Source organism: Culicoides brevitarsis, chromosome 2, assembly GCF_036172545.1.
Source record: "Culicoides brevitarsis isolate CSIRO-B50_1 chromosome 2, AGI_CSIRO_Cbre_v1, whole genome shotgun sequence".
In the NCBI taxonomy this organism is placed as follows: Eukaryota; Metazoa; Arthropoda; class Insecta; order Diptera; family Ceratopogonidae; genus Culicoides; species Culicoides brevitarsis.
This window is the reverse complement of record NC_087086.1, coordinates 12944568-12963091: the sequence shown is the minus strand read 5'-3', so window position 1 is coordinate 12963091 and position 18524 is coordinate 12944568. Positions and strand designations below refer to the sequence as shown.

At 25.8% G+C, this 18524-nt stretch overlaps 1 protein-coding gene across 2 annotated transcripts in view; it reads right to left on the bottom strand.

The window, feature by feature from the left end:
- Positions 1 to 8072: 8072 nt before the first annotated feature.
- Positions 8073 to 18524, bottom strand: part of LOC134832518 (histone demethylase UTY) — a 40483-nt gene continuing 30031 nt past the window's right edge. For both annotated transcript variants that reach the window (XM_063846575.1, XM_063846576.1), the window contains 8 exons: positions 16512 to 17044; positions 16089 to 16448; positions 14182 to 14755; positions 13013 to 13591; positions 12554 to 12759; positions 11013 to 11788; positions 10821 to 10947; positions 8073 to 10366 (listed from right to left, as the gene is read on the bottom strand). In XM_063846575.1, coding sequence (XP_063702645.1) covers positions 10085 to 10366; positions 10821 to 10947; positions 11013 to 11788; positions 12554 to 12759; positions 13013 to 13591; positions 14182 to 14755; positions 16089 to 16448; positions 16512 to 17044 — 3437 coding nt within the window. In that variant the 3' untranslated portion in view covers positions 8073 to 10084. The remainder of the gene's footprint in view (positions 10367 to 10820; positions 10948 to 11012; positions 11789 to 12553; positions 12760 to 13012; positions 13592 to 14181; positions 14756 to 16088; positions 16449 to 16511; positions 17045 to 18524) is intronic.

Genomic DNA, 18524 nt, shown 5'->3' with positions numbered 1-18524 from the left:
AATTCATGTTCTCGTTGAATTGAAGGCAATCGATGCTGTTAAAAGTTAATGAACCCATCGCGGATGAGATTTAATTTAAAAAAAAAAAATACTTGAGGAGACAATAACTGTACTCTCAATGGAAAATGGGAATTGTAACAAAAAATAAAAAAAAAATCAACACGCGTTAACAGATACCAGTTATTATTAAATACTTTCAGTTTCGCATTCGGCACATAGCAACACAGCTCAACATGACACCAGTCAGAGAGATAAGTACTCGAGGACAAATTGTGATACAGTTTGTAGGGTGGCGTAATTTTGCCGAGATTTATTTGAGATAATGTAAGGTTTTAAAATTTATTTTTTAAAATTAATCATTTTTTTTTAGCGATTTTTGATAAAAAAAATATTTCGATAAAAAAAATATTTAAAAATAAGAAAAATCTTCAAAAATTTTTTAGTTTTAGTTTAAAATAACCGTTAAAAATTTTTAAATATTTTTTTTATTATACTTATTATACTTAAAATAATAAAAGAAATAAATGATTTAAAATTAAGAAAATTAAAATGTAATTTTTTATATAAAAATAAATTATTTAAAAAAATAAATTTTGAATAAAAATTAAATAAAAATGATTTTTTAAATAATTTATTTTTATATAAAAAATGAACATTTTAATTTTCTAAAAAAATAATTTAATTAAAATAATTTAATTAAAATTTAATTAATTACTTATTTTATAAATTATTTAAAAAAATAATTATTTTAAATAATTTATTATAATAATTATAAATTTCTATACCTATGTTATTTTTCAAACAAAAGGTTTTCTTATATTTGTAAAATATTTCATTAAAGTAAATATAAAATTTTAATATTAATGAATTTTATATTTTTACATATTTTGGATTAATAATAATATTATTAAAATTTGCATAAAATTAATGTTAAAAAATTATTTTTTATAAAAAATTCTAAATTTTTATAAATTTAATTAAAATAATTAATTTTTAAAGGTTTAAAATTTTTCTGACACCCTAAAAACACTTACAAAAAAATTAACTTATTAACTTAAAACCTCTCAACTCGTAAACTTTTGACATTATTTTCACCTAAAACCGACACTTGATTGACACCTTTGACCCAAAAAAGACCAAAAAAATGTTCACCCTCTCAACCTCACGCATATTTTAATTCAATTTGCAACATTTACTTGTTCTATGAAGGCTTAACATGCGTCAATCCGCATATTTAATGCATCACGTACGTCGCACCGTGTAAGACCAGTTAGACTCACCTCTTCGATCCTGCGGAAAATATTTCTTGCTCAACTGGTTTCTCGGTTATTTTATTGTCTTCTTTTGCGAAACAAAGATTCCTGTTCTTAAAATGACTGCCAAGTAATAAAAGCGTTTCTGACAACTTTTGTTACGATTAACAACATACTTAAATTGCTTTAGTTGCGATAATCTGCGAGCCTAAAGACATTAACATGATTTTTCGTTACGTTTCCGCAAAAGTTTAACGTTAATTTGAAAGGACTCGAATTGGCACATTTTTGACAAAGTCATATTTTTCGTCGACTAATGTAACACATGTACATGAAATCACTTGAGGTTGTCAGCATAAAAGCATATAAAAAAACAATAAAAACATAGACAATCACTTCTATGTTACTACATTACTTGAAGAAAAAAAAAATATAAAAGTCTAAAAATATTAAAAGGTTAATTTTTAATGGTATTCATGTTTGCAGTCGTTGTTGTTGTTGTTTTGTACAAACTTTATATTGACTTAAAAATATATGATATTAGATTTTTCCTTTCATTTTTCAGGCATATTTAATATGTTTAGCCAGTTTGATCTTATATTAGAGTAGTTATGTTTTTTTTTGTTAGAAGTATTAAAAAAATAAATATAATAAAGGCAGGCGTGCACCACTTTTGTATGAACTCATGTAGGTACAAATACACGCTTTTTGCAATAATAATATTATAATAGATAGACACACAATTTTTATTAGATACTAATGTTGTACTACTTTACTTTTATTATATTTGGTATTTATTTGCTTTATTTTTTAAAAGTTTTTTTTTATTTATTTTTTTTTTGCGCAAAAAAAGTTTATGTTTAATGTTTATATTTAATATTTATTGGTGAATTAGATTTTTTTTTGTGTGTCAAGCGAACAGTCGGTCACCATATGGGGTGAATGGAAATTTTTATAGGTGATTGGAATAGGAAGACATTTCTTGAGAAGTGATTGGATCAAGGATGTAAAATAATTAAAACGTTCTCTGAAGATCTGAAATGAAAAAAAAAAATAAGTTGGTTAAGAACATAATAAGTTGCTAAAAATTTAATAAATAAATAATTATAATTAATTATTAATTTAAAATTTTTAAAAATTAAAAAAAAATATTTAAAAAAAATGTTAATATATATACGTTAATATAATATATATTAATATATATACGTTAGTAAATTTAATCAAAAATAACAAAATAAATATAAAAACTGAAAAAATATTATAGAAAAATTATTAAATTTAAAAAAATTAAGAAAAATTTTCTTTGATTATTTTTAAATTTTTTTTAAATTAATACCTTATTATTTTATGCTTAAATATAATTTCTTAAAATTAAAAAATACTTTGAAATTAATTAATAAAATAATTAAAACAAATAAAAATAACTTAAAAAAATAATTTTATATTTTTTAAATATTTTTTAAGTAAATAAACAAAAAAAAAAATTAGATAATGTATATTTCTATTTTTTTTAAATTTATTTTACAATATGGAAAACTATTGATTTTATTATTTACTTAATTTTTGATTATTAGAAGAGATAAAAACTTTCATAAAATTTTTATATTTTTCAAACATTTTCGATTTTTTTTTTCAATTTTTTAAAATGAATAATTATTTTTTATTTAAATTTAATTTCTTAAAATTAAAAAAAAAAAATACGAACCTAAAAAAAATTATCAATTAAATAATATATGTTGATAAATAATTTAACTATTAAGATAATATATAGAAATTCACAAATAATATTTTTACTATTAAAAATTGAAGACTTATTGCTTTAAAAAAAATAATAAAAAAATAAATAAAATAAAATAATAATTATTTTCTAAAATTATCTATTCAGACAATCACATAATTTAATTTTTTTTAAACATAACATTAAAAATTATTTTTTTTTTAATAATTTAATTAAGAATTTTTGAATAATTTATTCAATAATTCTTTGAAAATTACAAAAAAAAAAGTTTTATTTTTTTTTACTTCCAAAACTAAAACAATTTACGTGAAAAAAAAATAATTTATTAATTAAAAATTATTTTTAAAAATTTTTTTAATTTTTTTTTTATAAAATAATTATTTAATTTATTTATATTTTTATTTATGGTATTTTTTTAATTTCTAGAATTATAATTTTAATAATTATTAATAAACGAAGGTAAAAGTATTTTTTTTCGCAAAAACTGCAAAAAATTTGATTTTGTCATTAAACCTAACGTGATAATTAATAATTTTAACAAAGCGCCGCCAAATCGCAAAATAATGACAAAGTACAGATTATAAACTTGAAAAATTATTTTTTTGGATTTATGTCAATAACAGTAAACATTTTGAGAAATTACCTTGAGAATTTCAAAAGAATTCCTTTCTCTTAATTAATTTCTCTTGTTTTTTTTCTTAACTTTTCATTTTTTCAGCTAGTAGCTCATAAAATCCCGAAAACAACAAACTCTTGCTGCTAACACATGTACTTAAACAGGTAATATTAACATGAAAAAAATTATTTAGTATAAGTGCAACTAACTATTAAAGTAGATTGCAAAATCAGATATTTTTCTAAGGCCGTTTTGTAGCATTTTTTTTTGTACTTTAAATTATTTTATATTTTATTTAGTGTTGTTGTTTCTTGGCAGCAGCATATTCTTTTATTTAACACGCCTTTGAAATGCGCGCATACTTTTTGACTAATAATGCAAAAATTGTACAAGATATCGTGCTTGAAACTTTTTTTTCTTCATTTTTGTATTTTTTTGAAAGAATGTTCGCATGAATCATTCCTCACTAATTTAGCAATAATATATACAAATAATGCCTGCCAACGAATTACTTGACCATAAATCGATAAATAATTAATATTTGTACACAACGACGTCCTTGGATTTGGTCTATTAATCAGAATTCTTGACGCCAGAATTCCTTTATTTATTTGTTTAAACGATTTTTAATTTTTTTTTCGAGTAAATTAGGACTTATTTCGAAGAACCTTGTCAGTCAAAAAATTTAAAACAATTAAAAAAATAATAATAAAGTAATTAGAAGTCACCCATCTGTGCGTTTTTTTTTTCAATTTTTTGTTGTTTCCTCTTTCGCATCGAATATCTTTTCCTTAAACGTTACACATTAAAATATTTATTTCTCCATGTCTTGGTATCTTGATGATAATAAAAAAAAATGAATGTTCGTAATACAAGCCGTCGTGTATTAATTTCAATTTATCGTCTCACATGTACACATTGAATGGCCTTGAGAAGGCCTTGGGTGGATACCGTTTCTTTTTTTGTTGTTAATTTTTTTTTTCTTATTATTATTTGTTACTGTAATTCAAACGTATGCAGTAGGGCTCGCTTCGTCGAACGATAAAAATCCGTTCACTTTATTTTTGCTCCGATTTCTAGATTGTTCTACTTTGCGAATTAATTGTTCTAATGCCAACCTGAAAATAACTAGTTTTTAGTTGAAAATTGCAATTCTCTTTTTTTTTGTAATTTTATTTCATGAAAGAACTGACATGTTTGAGTGATTCTTTTGTTCGAACGGGACCGTGAGAGATCGACAGTTTTTGATTAAGAAATTCATTTAAATTTCGTTAAAGACATGTTTATCGCCGAAATTACGTTTTTTTTGTTTTTTCAACAGAAATTGGTCCATTTTACGACCTTTTACTCTTTTTGTTCGGATATTTTAAATGACTGCGAAATGACATATAATTTATTGTAAACGCCAGATTTTTATCTGTTTCCTTTATAAAATTTAATACTCGAGGAGCTAACATGCGTACATTGTTAATAATTTATGTAAGTTTGCATGTTTTATTAATTCATTACAATTTTCGCATATGTGAATTTGTTTCATGTCCCACTGTTCCATATCATAAATTTCGTTTAATGTCAAGACAACAAAAAAAAAATAATAATAAAGAAAAAGACAATGTCCAAAAATTCGACAATTCGTTGGTAATAACATCAATAATTGACTGCGACGGCGAAAAAAGTGCACTTTGGTGAAAGGTGTTCTGTTTGCGCACACAGGTGTCAAGGAGTGGTCTCAATAAGGCGTCAAGGAAATCGAAATTGCATTACTTCATAATAGTTGCGGCGCGGCTTTTGTTCATATATTGAATTTAACCTAATTTGCTTTGATTTGTTTTTATCAAAGGTTCCGAAATTGAGAAAAAAATTGAAAGGTTTTTAATAAGTTTATGGAAAATTTTTAAAAAATATAATATTATTTAATATGATATTTATTAAAAAATGTTTTAAATTTTATTCTTTAATTTAATTATTTATTTAATTTAAAATTTTATTAATAATTTTTTATTAATTTTCATTATTTTTAAATTTAATTTAAAAAAAATATTAAATTAAAGTTGTTAAAAAAATGTTAATTATTAAAATTCAAGTAAAAAAATCTTTATAAAAATTAATTAATTTTAAAACATTTAAATAATTTGTTAATATATTTTTATTAATTTTTTCTTTGTTTAAAAAAACAACATTTTATTACCAAATATAGTTCAGAAGTGAGAATTTTTTTACTACAAAAAATGTTTTAATTACTTTTACAAAAATTCACAAGTTAATTAAAATTTAAAACTTGAAGAAAATATGATAAAAAAATAATTATTTTATATTGACTTGTTTTATTTTTTATTATATAATATACATATATTATTAAAATTGTAGATAAAATTCGTGTGAATTTATAAAATTGAACAAAAATTTCAAATAATAAAAAAATATTAATAATAAATAGTTTAGAACACAAGGCAAATATGCTAATTTTTTAAAAAAATGTTAAATATTTAAGTTAATTAAATATGTTAAATATATTTAAATATTTAATTAAAAATAATAATAATATCTTTTTAAAATTTTAATTTATTAATATTATTTTATTGTTAATATTTATTATTAAAAAATATTTTATTAAAAATAATAATTATATTTTATTAAACTAATTATTTTTTATTTATTTCTTTTAAATATGTTACAGTCTTGATATACTGTTCAATACAATTTTAAACTAAATAAAAAAAATCTAAAAATATTATTTACCCTCCTACCTGATATTTTGCGGTCAAAAAAAAATATGAATCATTTTGTTGCACTTGCCCAAATAACAATAAAAAAATTAAATAAACAAAAATTTACTTCCTAATAAAAATCAAACACTTTACTCTCGATGACGACCATGGTGAGAAAAAAAAATTAAGATTTTTTGGTGTGGCTACCAACAACCTTCGAACCGCTATTTGCTTTCAATATCTATAACATAATTCGATTAATCGACAAAAGAATTTATACTTTATTGTGTTTTGTGAAAAATTCCAGAAACCTCACGCCTTTCTAATTAAAATATGATTAATCTTAAAATTTTTTTTTTATTTTTATTTCTTTGCCACCACCTATTTTTCACACAACACAAGCACACTCCATGACATGACAAAAATCGATCTTGTTAAATTTATTAGATTTTACCATTAAATATGCGAAAGAGTGCAAAATCGCGAACAATACAGTTATTGAAACATTCGGAATTATTGTATGTTAATAATCTTAACATATCTAACTTTTTAATAATAGTACTTGATATAATAATTATTATTTTTGTGTTTTTTTTTCAGCTGTTTCTTTTAAAAGAAGTCAATAAAGCATGAAATATGCACCGCTAGACAAGACATATCGAATAAATGGTTCAGTATTGCACATGTTCGTTCATTGCCTTTTGTTAATGTTAATAATTGACGCATATGGGGCACTTTTAATTTGTATACTCACATGTGAAACTTTAATGAAAATTATATTTTATTTATTATTATTAAATATATTAATGTGTTATTACTTTGCAATTATTATTGGTTAATTTTTTTTCTTGCTGCCCCAGACTTCCTTCATGAGAGACATGAGAGCGGTGCGATTTTGATTGTGATCTAATTGGGCATGTGATTTGTAAGAGGCGAGATTATGAGACGTGATAAAATGTGTTTAAATATGGGAATGTTGGAAAATGTATCTTTTTAAAGTTATCGCGTTTTGATCAAATTGCGTTTAAATGGTGTCCGTGTCGTGAGTTGGGAGAGATCCTTGTCTTCCGTGATGAATGTTTAAGAGTTTTGGTACAAAAAGGTTGTTGTTTGTTTGTTGATGCGGCAAATTTTTCAAGGAAGTTTAATAATTTTTTGTTTTTTTTTTAATAAAAAATTAATTAAATTATATTTTATGAGCAAAATAAAATAATTTTTGAGAAATTTTTAATATTTTTGAATAAATTAGTTTTGGTATTTTCATAAAATTCAACCAAAAATTATTTTTTTATATTATAATTTATATAATTATTTATATGTTTATATTATTTTTTTTCTGAAATTAAAAATAAAAAAAAAAATAAAAAGTAAGCAATCATAAATAATTAATTTATAAATTAATTCAAATTTAGTATTTTATTAAAAAATTTTAATTTATATTTTTATTTATTTTTCATTTATAATTTATTATTATTATAATTTTAATAATTATAAATTAATAAAAAAAATATTTTCTATCAACTTTTTTTTTTAATTTCACCATTTTTAAGAAACCTTAAAAATAAAATATATAAATTTTCAAAAGATATTATTTAACATTGAAGATAATATTATGTAATATTAAAAATATCAAATTTTTAATATTTTTATCAAAATTTTAAAGAAAAAGATAAAAATTACACAAATTAATACTTACTTTAAAACTCTCACCCTCAAAATTTTTTAAAATTAAATTTAAAACACATTTTTTTCGATTTTTCTATTACATATCCATTTATTTTCTGTTTTCACGTGTTTTTTTCATTAATTTTAGACAATTCTGTCCAATAATAACTTTAATTAATAATAATTTTAATTAATTTAAAACTACTACGATAATCCCTTAATTCTTAATTCTTTTGCCTACTTATCTCATTTTATTAGATACCTTTTTTAATTATTTTTTTTTATTAATTAATTTTTATTTTCTTTCTTTCTTCATTTTAATATTAATTTAATTAAAACCAATATCAAAAATTCAAATTATTATTTACAATTAAAAATGTATGTGATTCTTAAAAGCTAACAAACCGTCAAAAATATACACTTCATTTATAATTAATAATTAGTAATGTACAAAAAATTCAACTAAATACCAAAAAGCAGACATGTGCCAACTTCATTCATGTTGTCAGACAAAAACAAATAATTTTCAGATTTTTTTCCAAGGAACTTTTTTCCTTGTTAATCTGCAATCTTCATATTTACACATTTTTTTATTTTTTAAATGGATTCCAATATTTTTTTATAATTTTATTTTTTTTCCAATATTTAAAAATAAAAAGTTAAATCCATTTCAACATCTTCAAATTTTATTGCAACAAGTATTTTTTTTATTTAGTTAAAAGTTTAAAGTTTTCCAAGAAAACAAAAAATAAAAATTTAATTTTAGAAGAATTTAAGAAATTTTTTAAAAATTTAATTTTGATAGAAAAATTAATTATATTAATAAATACATTGTTGCAATACACATTAGGTAGCATTACAATACATTTTACACGATACTGAATGAGTAGATGCAGAAAATTTGTTTTCCGATCTTTTCATTTCGTCAATTGGCAGTGACTTACTGGTCATTCTTATCTTTCCTATACGATTTTTTTTAATACAAATTTATTAAAAGTTATATTTTTTTTAAATTTTTTTCTCTTATTTAAAGGTTTGATATTTAAATTTTGAAACTGAAAATAATTTTTTATTTTTTTTTTTATTAATTTTTTCGACCTAAACTCGTCGTTTCACTTTACTCAACGGATACTCAACTAAATTTCCTCTCTAATTTTTTTTATTTATTTATTTTTTTTAAACAATGTGCTCTTTATAAAAACAAAAACTTTCCGTGTTGCTGTTGTTGATTTTTCCTATTTTCTAACCCTGAGTGTGGCGTGATTATGACTAAAAAATTTTTTATTATTTTTTTTTTCTTATATTTATTTTTATGTGTTGTGTGATTTTTCTTTTTCTATGTTCGGTGGTTGTATGAATTTATTTATTTTATTATTTCATGTAAAAAATTGTGAATTTTTTGCTCATTTTATTTTTTTTTGTTCATGTTTTGTATGATATTTATAAAAATCGGGTTGCCCTGAGACGACTAACTTTTCATTATCTTAAATTTCCATTCCGTTCCGAAAAATAAATTTAAAAATTACAAAAGCAATCTCTCATATGGGATTTTTTTTATTATTTTTAATATTTTTTTATTAATTTTATGAAACTCTCTTTCAAAAAATTTATTATTTTTTTTTTCTTAACTTTACTTTGATTCGATTTAATTTTATTAATTTAATTATTTTCTAGAATAGCCAAAAATGAATATTTTTTAGAGGTATTATTAGAGGCATCTTACGATGTTTTGGTATTTTTTTCTTTTTTTTTATATATTTCGTAGTTGCGATAAAATATTTTTTTTTATTTACAAAATACTTCACGTGTGTCGTCTTATTTTATTTTTTTTTCTTTATTTTCTTGTGAGATCATTAATAAGTTTTTTTTTTACCAGGAGACAAAAAATAATAAAAAAATAAATATTTTCGGAGAAATTAAAACGAAACTCGTGTTTGATCACATTTTCTGTATTTTTTTAATAGAAAAATTAATTTAATTTAATTTTTTTAATTAATTAATATTTACAGAAAAAAAAACTATTTCACATTATTATTACTCATAAAATCGACGAATACGTATTTTTTTGTCAAAATTACACAAAATTTCTTGTTAAAATGTAAAATTAATTCGCGACAGTAGCTGTTGTGGTAACAGCGGGAGGAGTTGTCGTTTGTGGTGTTGTCACAGTAGCGTTACTCGGAGTAGCTGGTGCAGGGATAGAAATTGGCGGCGGAGGCTTGTGCAGAACGAATGCGTCATACACTTGCACTAATTCACTCAATTTGTATTCCTCGAGACAGACAAAGCCTTGTAGCGTTGGTTGTTGTTTGCGTGCACAGCCCATGCAATGAACGACATGACGTTTTTCTTGCTCGCGAATGAAGAGGATGTTGAAGACTTCCAACTGTAAATATTAAAAAAATAATTTTTTATTATTTTTTATGGATTTTTTTTTTTTATTTTTTTTTTTTTTTTTTTTTTTTAAAATTGAGGGAAAAATTTTTTTTTACTTAGTTTTCATTAAAAAAATTAATATTTAAAGAAAAAAAAAATTTTTTTTTTCTTAATTTTTCTTGAAAAATTGAAAAAAATAATTTTTAAAGGAAAATTTGGGGAAAATTTTTTTTTTCTTATTTTTCATGAAAAAAAAAATTTTTAAAGAAAAAAATATTTTTTTCAAGGAAAATTGAATGTAGGAACGAGTTACTATCAACGTCCATTCTTGGGAGAGAAATGGTAGTAGCGAATCTCGCCTATAAATTTACTGTGGCACTCTAGGCCTTTGGCTTTTCCGTATGTAAATGACAGAAAAGAACGATAATGAGTGCAAAAAGTCGTTTTTTCAACCCGAAACTCACCTCACATTGTCCGCAATAGTGCGACGCTTCATTTTTCGCACGTCCATGGAAACGTACTTCGATGCCTTTGGACTTGACAAACTCCAAAATGTGCATTACGTGTTTCAGTGTTTGCAGTAATGTGGTTCTAAAATTCAAAAAATTCAATTTTTAGTCATTTTTATCAATTTTTTGTCAAAAAATTCAACTTACTTTGTTAATTCATACAACTTTGGATCGGAAACTTTGATGTTGCGTGCCAAATTCCAACTGAGATGCACCATCGGGACAATTGACTTGTAACTTTGCAACTTATTCCACTCGTAACGATCGATCGCGAGTTGATATTGACGCGCCGTTATCGGCCCAACGTTCCACGCGATATTATTGCACCATCCAATTGCCTGCACCCAATGCACGCAGCCCGCATTCACCCAAACCAAGTCGCCGGGGCGTTGCGTAAATCGATAAACGGGGATATTCGCGGCATACAAATCCTCCAAATGGGGCCACCACGACCCATGCAAGTAGTTTAGGTTGTTTTTCTCGCACAACTCGTGAATTCCGCCCCAATACGAATCCGGCACGGCGAACCATTCGCAATCTCCGGGCCCGATATTGATGTTAATTGAGCAAAAGTTGTTGTTTTCTTGATGACCTGGCGTTCGACTTCCCGGTACTTTCATGTAAAGCTGCACCGTGTTCATGCCGAGAATCATGTGACCCACGTGCGACAACATATTGGCGGCGGAAACGACCCGAGCGAAGGGCGGTAACTTTTGTAATTCTTGCAGTTGGGCGCGCCATTTGCGTTCGTCCGATAAATCGACGTTCGTGCCAAAACGGAGCATTTTGCTGCCATTTCGGAGCTTTGATTTGTTTCGTTTGTTGCTGCCGTTCAATCCGTTGCCGCCACAACTCGATTCCTTGGAGTCTGAATCCGAGAGATTCGTTGAGATTGGAATGCCAGCATTTTTGTCACGTTCCTCCTGTAAAGAGAATTTTACAAAAGAATTAATAAAAATTCAAAAAAATTACGAAAAAATGATGTTTTTAAGAAAAATCAGCGATAATAAAGTTTTCTAACACGGTGGTTCAGTAGAACGAAAGTTTATATCTAAAACATCATTTTAAAAGAAAATAAATTAGATTGCTTTAAATCAAAAATTAATAAATTTATCCGAAATGAAAAAAAATAAAAAAAAAAAAATTAAGGGGAAAACAAATATTTATCAGAAAAAATTTAAAAATAGGGAAAAAAATTTCAAATAATTTTTAATTTTTTTTAAATTTTTTCTTTGTTTTTGTAATTAAAAAAATTAACAAAATTAAAAAATTAACATAAAAATAACATATTTTTTTGCAATGATTTAATTTAATTTTTAGATTTTTAAAAATATTTTTGAAATCAAATTAAATTTTTAAATTAAATAAAAAATTAAATAGACAAATAATTAATTTAAATAATTTAATTTTTATTTTTTTTTCCAAATTTTATTAATTTTTTATGGTAAAAAATTTAAGAAAAAAAATTATAATATATTTTTATTTTTGATTAAAACTTTAAAGTTTTATTTGGAAAAAAATTAAAAATTAAATTATGAATAAAATAAATTAAATTTAAAATAAATTTTTAATTTTTTCCAATTATTTTTATTTAATTTAATTTTTTTATTTAAAAATTAGGATAAAATTATTAAGTTTAATTTAAAGCGACCTAAATTTAATGAAAAAAATTGAATAAAAAAACATACCTTCAGACTATCTTGAAAACTCGACGCTTGATATTGTGCGTATTTGGCGATTGTTGTATGAGATCGATGTGAAATGCAACCCCAAATGCGTTTTGCATGCGATTGATCCCAGTTTTCGTCTGCTGATTGGTGAACTTGTGTTCGGACTTCGACACTGTGATCGGCATTTGCTTCCACGAGTGTTTTGGTTGAGAATAATCCTAAATCTGAAATGAAAAAAATTTTTTTTTTTAATAAAATTCAATTTTTTATGAAATTTTGAAGTGAATTTGGTTGAAAAAAATGTTTCTAGTTGATAGCTCTGAGAGAATATCAAAACGGAATCAATCAGAGAGCATGTTAGAATTAATCTTCCAACTTCAATCTCGAAATAAATTCAACTTTTTGGTTGATTTCATTGAAAATTGAGATCGAAATTGGGAATTTTATTTAAAAAAATTAAATTTAACAAAAATTTACCTAATTTAAGTGCTGCTGCCAATTGTCGCACAACCGCGATGGGATGCTTGAGGCAAAATTCCTGCAGTTGTGGACTAAACGCGTGTTTCTTGTTCTCCAAAAACACTGAAGGAGTTGGCGGTTGCAGTTGTTCGCGCGTCAATTTCTGCGGCGGGCACACTGGAGGCGCCGGCGGCGGAGCATCAGGTCCAAGCACGTTACAATTCGCCGGGACATCTTTCACGCCCAATTGCTTGACAGCTGCTTGCAGCTCTTTGGCAGACATTTCAATCGAAAATTCCGGTTTGACGTCTTTCTCGTAGAGTTTCTCGATTTTGACAATTGGCTCGGATTTCAGTTCGTGCCGCATGATGAACTGATTCGCTTGGAGACTCGTCGATGTGGCTTCGCATTTGACGGGCTCTTCTTTGATGCGCGTGATGTCGGTTGTTGTTGTTGTTGTACTGTTGGCTTCGTCCAAAAGTTTGGAATCTTTCATGTCGAGATCATCGGATCCGAATTGCTTGAGGAGATTTTCAGCCAAGGATGTGGCTAAATCTTTCTCCGAGAGCAATGCTTGTAATTCTTGGTCGGTAACACCTGAAAATTTGAAGATTTTATTAGAAATTTTGATAAAGAGAGCAATTAAATTTAATTATTTGAATTTTTTCTCATCAAGATTTTGATGAAATTCCAAAAAATAAAATTTTTTAAATTTTTTTCATGCTGTTTTTTTCATAAATTGACAATTTTTTTACTTCAAGTAAAATTTTCAGGACATTTAAAAATTTTTTAAGTCAAAATCAAAGAAAATTGACCAAAAATTATTTATTCTTAAAGAAATTTATTAAGATCCTGTGACTTAAAATTTTTTTTCTTCTAAATTTTAAAAGGAAATATTTTTTAAAAGCAAATTTAGACAACTTTTTGAATAATTTTAAAGTAAATTTTAAAATTTTTAAGATTTAAGAATTTTTTTTTTTGCAAAATTGATAGAAAAAATTCAAATAATTGATAAAATGTTGGTGTTCGCGGGCAAGAAACGTTCCTACAGATGGAGATTTCCGAATAGCGACACCCAGCCATTAAATTTGCTCTGCCAATGATATGGAAACACACCAATTACGAGTCTAATTGGGCATTTCGAGTTCATTGGCACCCATTTTCGTGTCATAAAAACCCATTCTTACCTAAATCTGTGGGATTTCCTTGTGTCGTCGAGCTAATTTGCGTGAATCCAGCTTGTTGCTGACCTCCAAATGTCTGTGGATATCCCGTCGCTGCAGATTTAAATGGCATTCCGGCAGCTTGTTGCGTGTGTCCCGTCGCCGGCGAGAAACTTCCGTCAGTTACGAAGCCCGTTTGGGCGACAACGCCCGTCGTGGGTGTTCGTTGTCCATCTAACGACGGCTGAAAGGGTCCTTGTTGCCCGGCTCCTTGTTGTTGCCCGGCGAATTGTCGCTGTTGCATTTGCTGCTGTTGCTGCTGCATCGATTGCGCTTGCATCGCTTTGTATTGCTGCATCAGGCGATATTGCTGCGTCAACTGTTGCAACATCGTTTGTTGCTGCGGATTGAGATTCGCGTGATTCTGCTGGAGATGCTGCAACATTTGGAGTTGCTGCTGATTGAGGAATACCGGGGGACGTTGGGGCTGTGTTTGTGGCTGCGGGACGGCAGATTCGTCGCCCGGCTTGAAACGTTTTGTCGCAATCGGGCCATTATGACCGACTTGTTGATATGCGGGAGGGCCTTGAGTTGCAGTCTGAAAAGAAAAATTTCAAGTTAATGCCACGTGTTTTAAGAAAAAAAATTAAAAACATCAAAATTCATGCGAAAAAATGCAGCGAATGACCTTGAAACGGTTTATTGACCCCGAAAATGTCTGTACAATAACCCGAAAATAATTAGCTATATACCTAACTTACTAAAAAAAGAACAAAAAGCGCATGGTCGAATTTTTTTCACACGCGGTACGATGCGGTAAAGTCATAAAAATTAATTTTGCCGGTAAATTACTTACTTTTGTGAAGAAATTTTGATATTTTAAATAATTTCTAGATTTTTAATGAATTTATATTGAATATTTTTCACTAATTTTTCTAATTTTTTAAAGAAATTTAAAGTTTTACGTCTACTGGCAGTGACGGTTGGCTTCAAAATGAAAGAATTTTACTTCTTATCACTTGAATTCGTCTCACTGGTACAGTTTTTGGATGAATAATAAACTCAGATGTGTTTGGGTTGTGATCGCCCGACAACAGTAGTCCAATGATTTGAGACGAATGAAAGTGATAAATGAGCACCAGATGGCACTGGCGTCCTTATCAATTTCAGTCGTCTCGAAATTAGTTCCAATTCATGTCGCATTTCCGCTTTGGTGGCTCCAACCAGGATATTGACAACGATCAGACGCCCTCTGACGTAGCGCAACAGAGCAGTCTACAGAGAGCTAATCATCAAAAATTCACAAAAAAATCAAATTTTAAATACAAAAGGCTTTTTCAACTAAAAAAGGACCTTCAGCAATGTAACTGAATGCCAAAAATCAAAATTTTATGGTAAAATACGATTCAAAATGGCTCGAATCGAAGTCTTTTAACGATATTTTGTAAGGTTTAACTCCAAAACTCATCTCTAAAAGCCATTTTTGGGCATTTTTCGTACTTTTTCGAACTTTAAACTAAGTTATGAGGTCAGAAATGATGATTTTCGGATCCTCAATGAGTCCATTAAGAGAATTTTAAAGCCGGGCTTTGTTTCCAAAGTACAAATTACAAGATCTGATCTGCCATTTTTAAGATCTTACTTGGCAAAATGATGATTTTCATTATTTTTCATATAATAGAAAGCTCTTAAAGTTTTATATCCAAGTTTTTTAGGTAGTTTCTTGCTCTTGTAGTAGATTTTTCATGTAATTTGTTATAGTCTCCTTCGAAATATCTATTTGAACAAAAAAGTTTTCAAAATTTTGGGTCCCAAACTGATAATTTTTACAATTTTCTACTGAAAAAATCGCCAAATTTCAGGTCATTTCGATGCATTTTAAGAAAAAATCACTGTTAACACCAATCAAAAAAGTTACAGATCCAACTCACCTGTCCATAATTCATGCCGTTCTTTTGTTGTTGATGTTGCTGTTGATGCTGTCGTGCACTCATTTCATTCGATATTGGCAAATTCCAGGCTTCTTCGATCGAAGGTAGCTGGCGTCTCTTAGACGTGATGCTCGGCATAGGAGCGTGCGTCAATTGTTGCTGCAAAAATTTGATCCGCTGCGTCAAACTTTGCGGCTTCGCACCACTCGTCGTAATTGTTGTCTCCCTTAGCGAACTGCTACTGCTATTGCTAATATTGCTTACAAAATTACTACTTGTCGTGTTACTTAGGTTGCTATTACTATTATTATTCACACTTGTACTTGACGAGACACTGAGGTTCTGTATCTCTTTTGTTATCTAAAAAAAAATTTTTTTTCATAAAAATAATTGAAAAAAAGCGGAAAATCGCGGAAATCTCACCGTTTCTGTGTTTTTCGTGGCGTTTAAATAACAAGCGAAGGCGTCTCGTGGCTGTCCACAAGTTTCATATAAAATTCCTAAATTAGTCCAGGCAGCTGAGTGTTCTTTGTCTAGTTGCACGGCACAAATGTACGCTTGCAGTGCGTCCATAGGCTGATTTTGTTGCTGGTACAGCACTCCGATCGAGCACCACGTGTCTGCATTTCCCTCACTCTTTTCCACACTATTCCGGTACGCAATGAAGGCGTCGTGCACTTTATTTACGCTCGCAAAACACCGTCCAAGAAGGTAGAGAGATTGCCCGGATTTCGGATCCGACTCAATTGACTTGTGTAGATACGTGAGAGCGAGTGTTTCGCGTGTCTTCTTTTCGCCTAGCGACTCAACACAATGGTGCATCCATCCGAGTTGACGATAAATATCCGCTTTCAATTGTGGTGTCAGCTGCTTCTCCGCAAGTAACTGATCATACTGTTCCTTGGCAGTTTTGTATTTTGCTTGGATCTCATACAAGTGAGCGATGTGAAATTGGACTGCAAAAAAAAAAATTAAAAAAAATTGTTAGAATTTTATGTTTAAAATAAAAGCAGGTCAATGGAGCAAAAAATTATTTCATGTATTTTCATGATAAGACGGGTATGAGTCAAACGTTATCTATAGACTTTTTAAATTTATCGATTAGATTAATGCCCTTTATTGAAGTTTGTGCCATATTTTTATTGATTTTTTGCATTGAAAAATTTTTCAAATGCAATTTAACTCGAATTTTTTTTGAAAATTTATTATTTTTCACGAAAATATAAAAAATTTGTATTGAATTAAACACAAAAATTGAATAATTTTTTTTTTTTATAAAAATTAAATATTTGTTTGGTTGAAACTCACTTAAAAAAAATACTAAATTTACTTTTTTTAAAACGAGATAATTATTATTATTTTTTTTCATAAAACTTTTTATTATTTTTATTTATTTATTTATATTTAAAATAAAAAAAAGTTTTGAAATACTTTTTTTAAATGACAAAATTATTAATTTTTTTTTAAATAATATTTTTTATTTTTATTTATTTTTTTAAAAAAATTTTAACAACAATTTTTCTTCAATTCTCATGTAAAATTTAATATAATAAAATTCTCAAAAATTCAATTTATTATTTTTTGTCTCAAAGTTGCAAAAAATAATTTTATGGTATTAAATTTCATGCATTTATCACAAAATTTAAAAAATAAATTATAAAAAAATAAAAAATTCCAACGATTTTATGTGAAGAATCAAAAATTATTAAAAAATATTTGTCTTTATTACTCATTTTGCACATTTTTGATTGTTTATTCATAATTGTTTATTTTCATATTTTTTTTTATTTTTTTTTTACTTTATTTTATTTTCACGAACTTCTCATTAATTTATTAAAATTTAAATTAAAATTTTTATCTTGCAATTTTTTTTATTTTATTAGATTTTTTACAATTCGATAAATTTTATTCACTAAGTTCAATAAATTTATTAAATTTTAAGATTTTCATTAATTTTCACAAAATATATATTTTTTTTTTTCAAAAAATTAAAATTTTAGCAAATTTGCTTAGATTTCTATAAAATTTTTGTGAAAAAATTCTAAATTTTTCCACATTTTTTATTTTTTATTTTTTTTAATTAATTTTTTTTTTATTTATTTTATTTTCACATTAATTTATTTATTTAAATTTAAATCAAATTTAAATTAAAATTTTTATCTTGCAAAATTTTTTTTTTATTTTATTTATTTTTTTTTTGCAATTTGGAAAAACTTATTCATTAAATTCAAAAAATTTATTAAATTTCTGATTTTCATTAATTTTCATTTTTTTGATTTTCATTAATTTTCACAAAATATTTTTTTTTTTAAAAAATAAAATTTTAGTTAATAAAATTTTTGTAAAAAAATTCTTAAAAAAATTATTTTTAACACATTTTTGTTTTTTTTTTAATTCATCTCATTTTCATTCTCAAAGCACATTTTTCGGTATTAA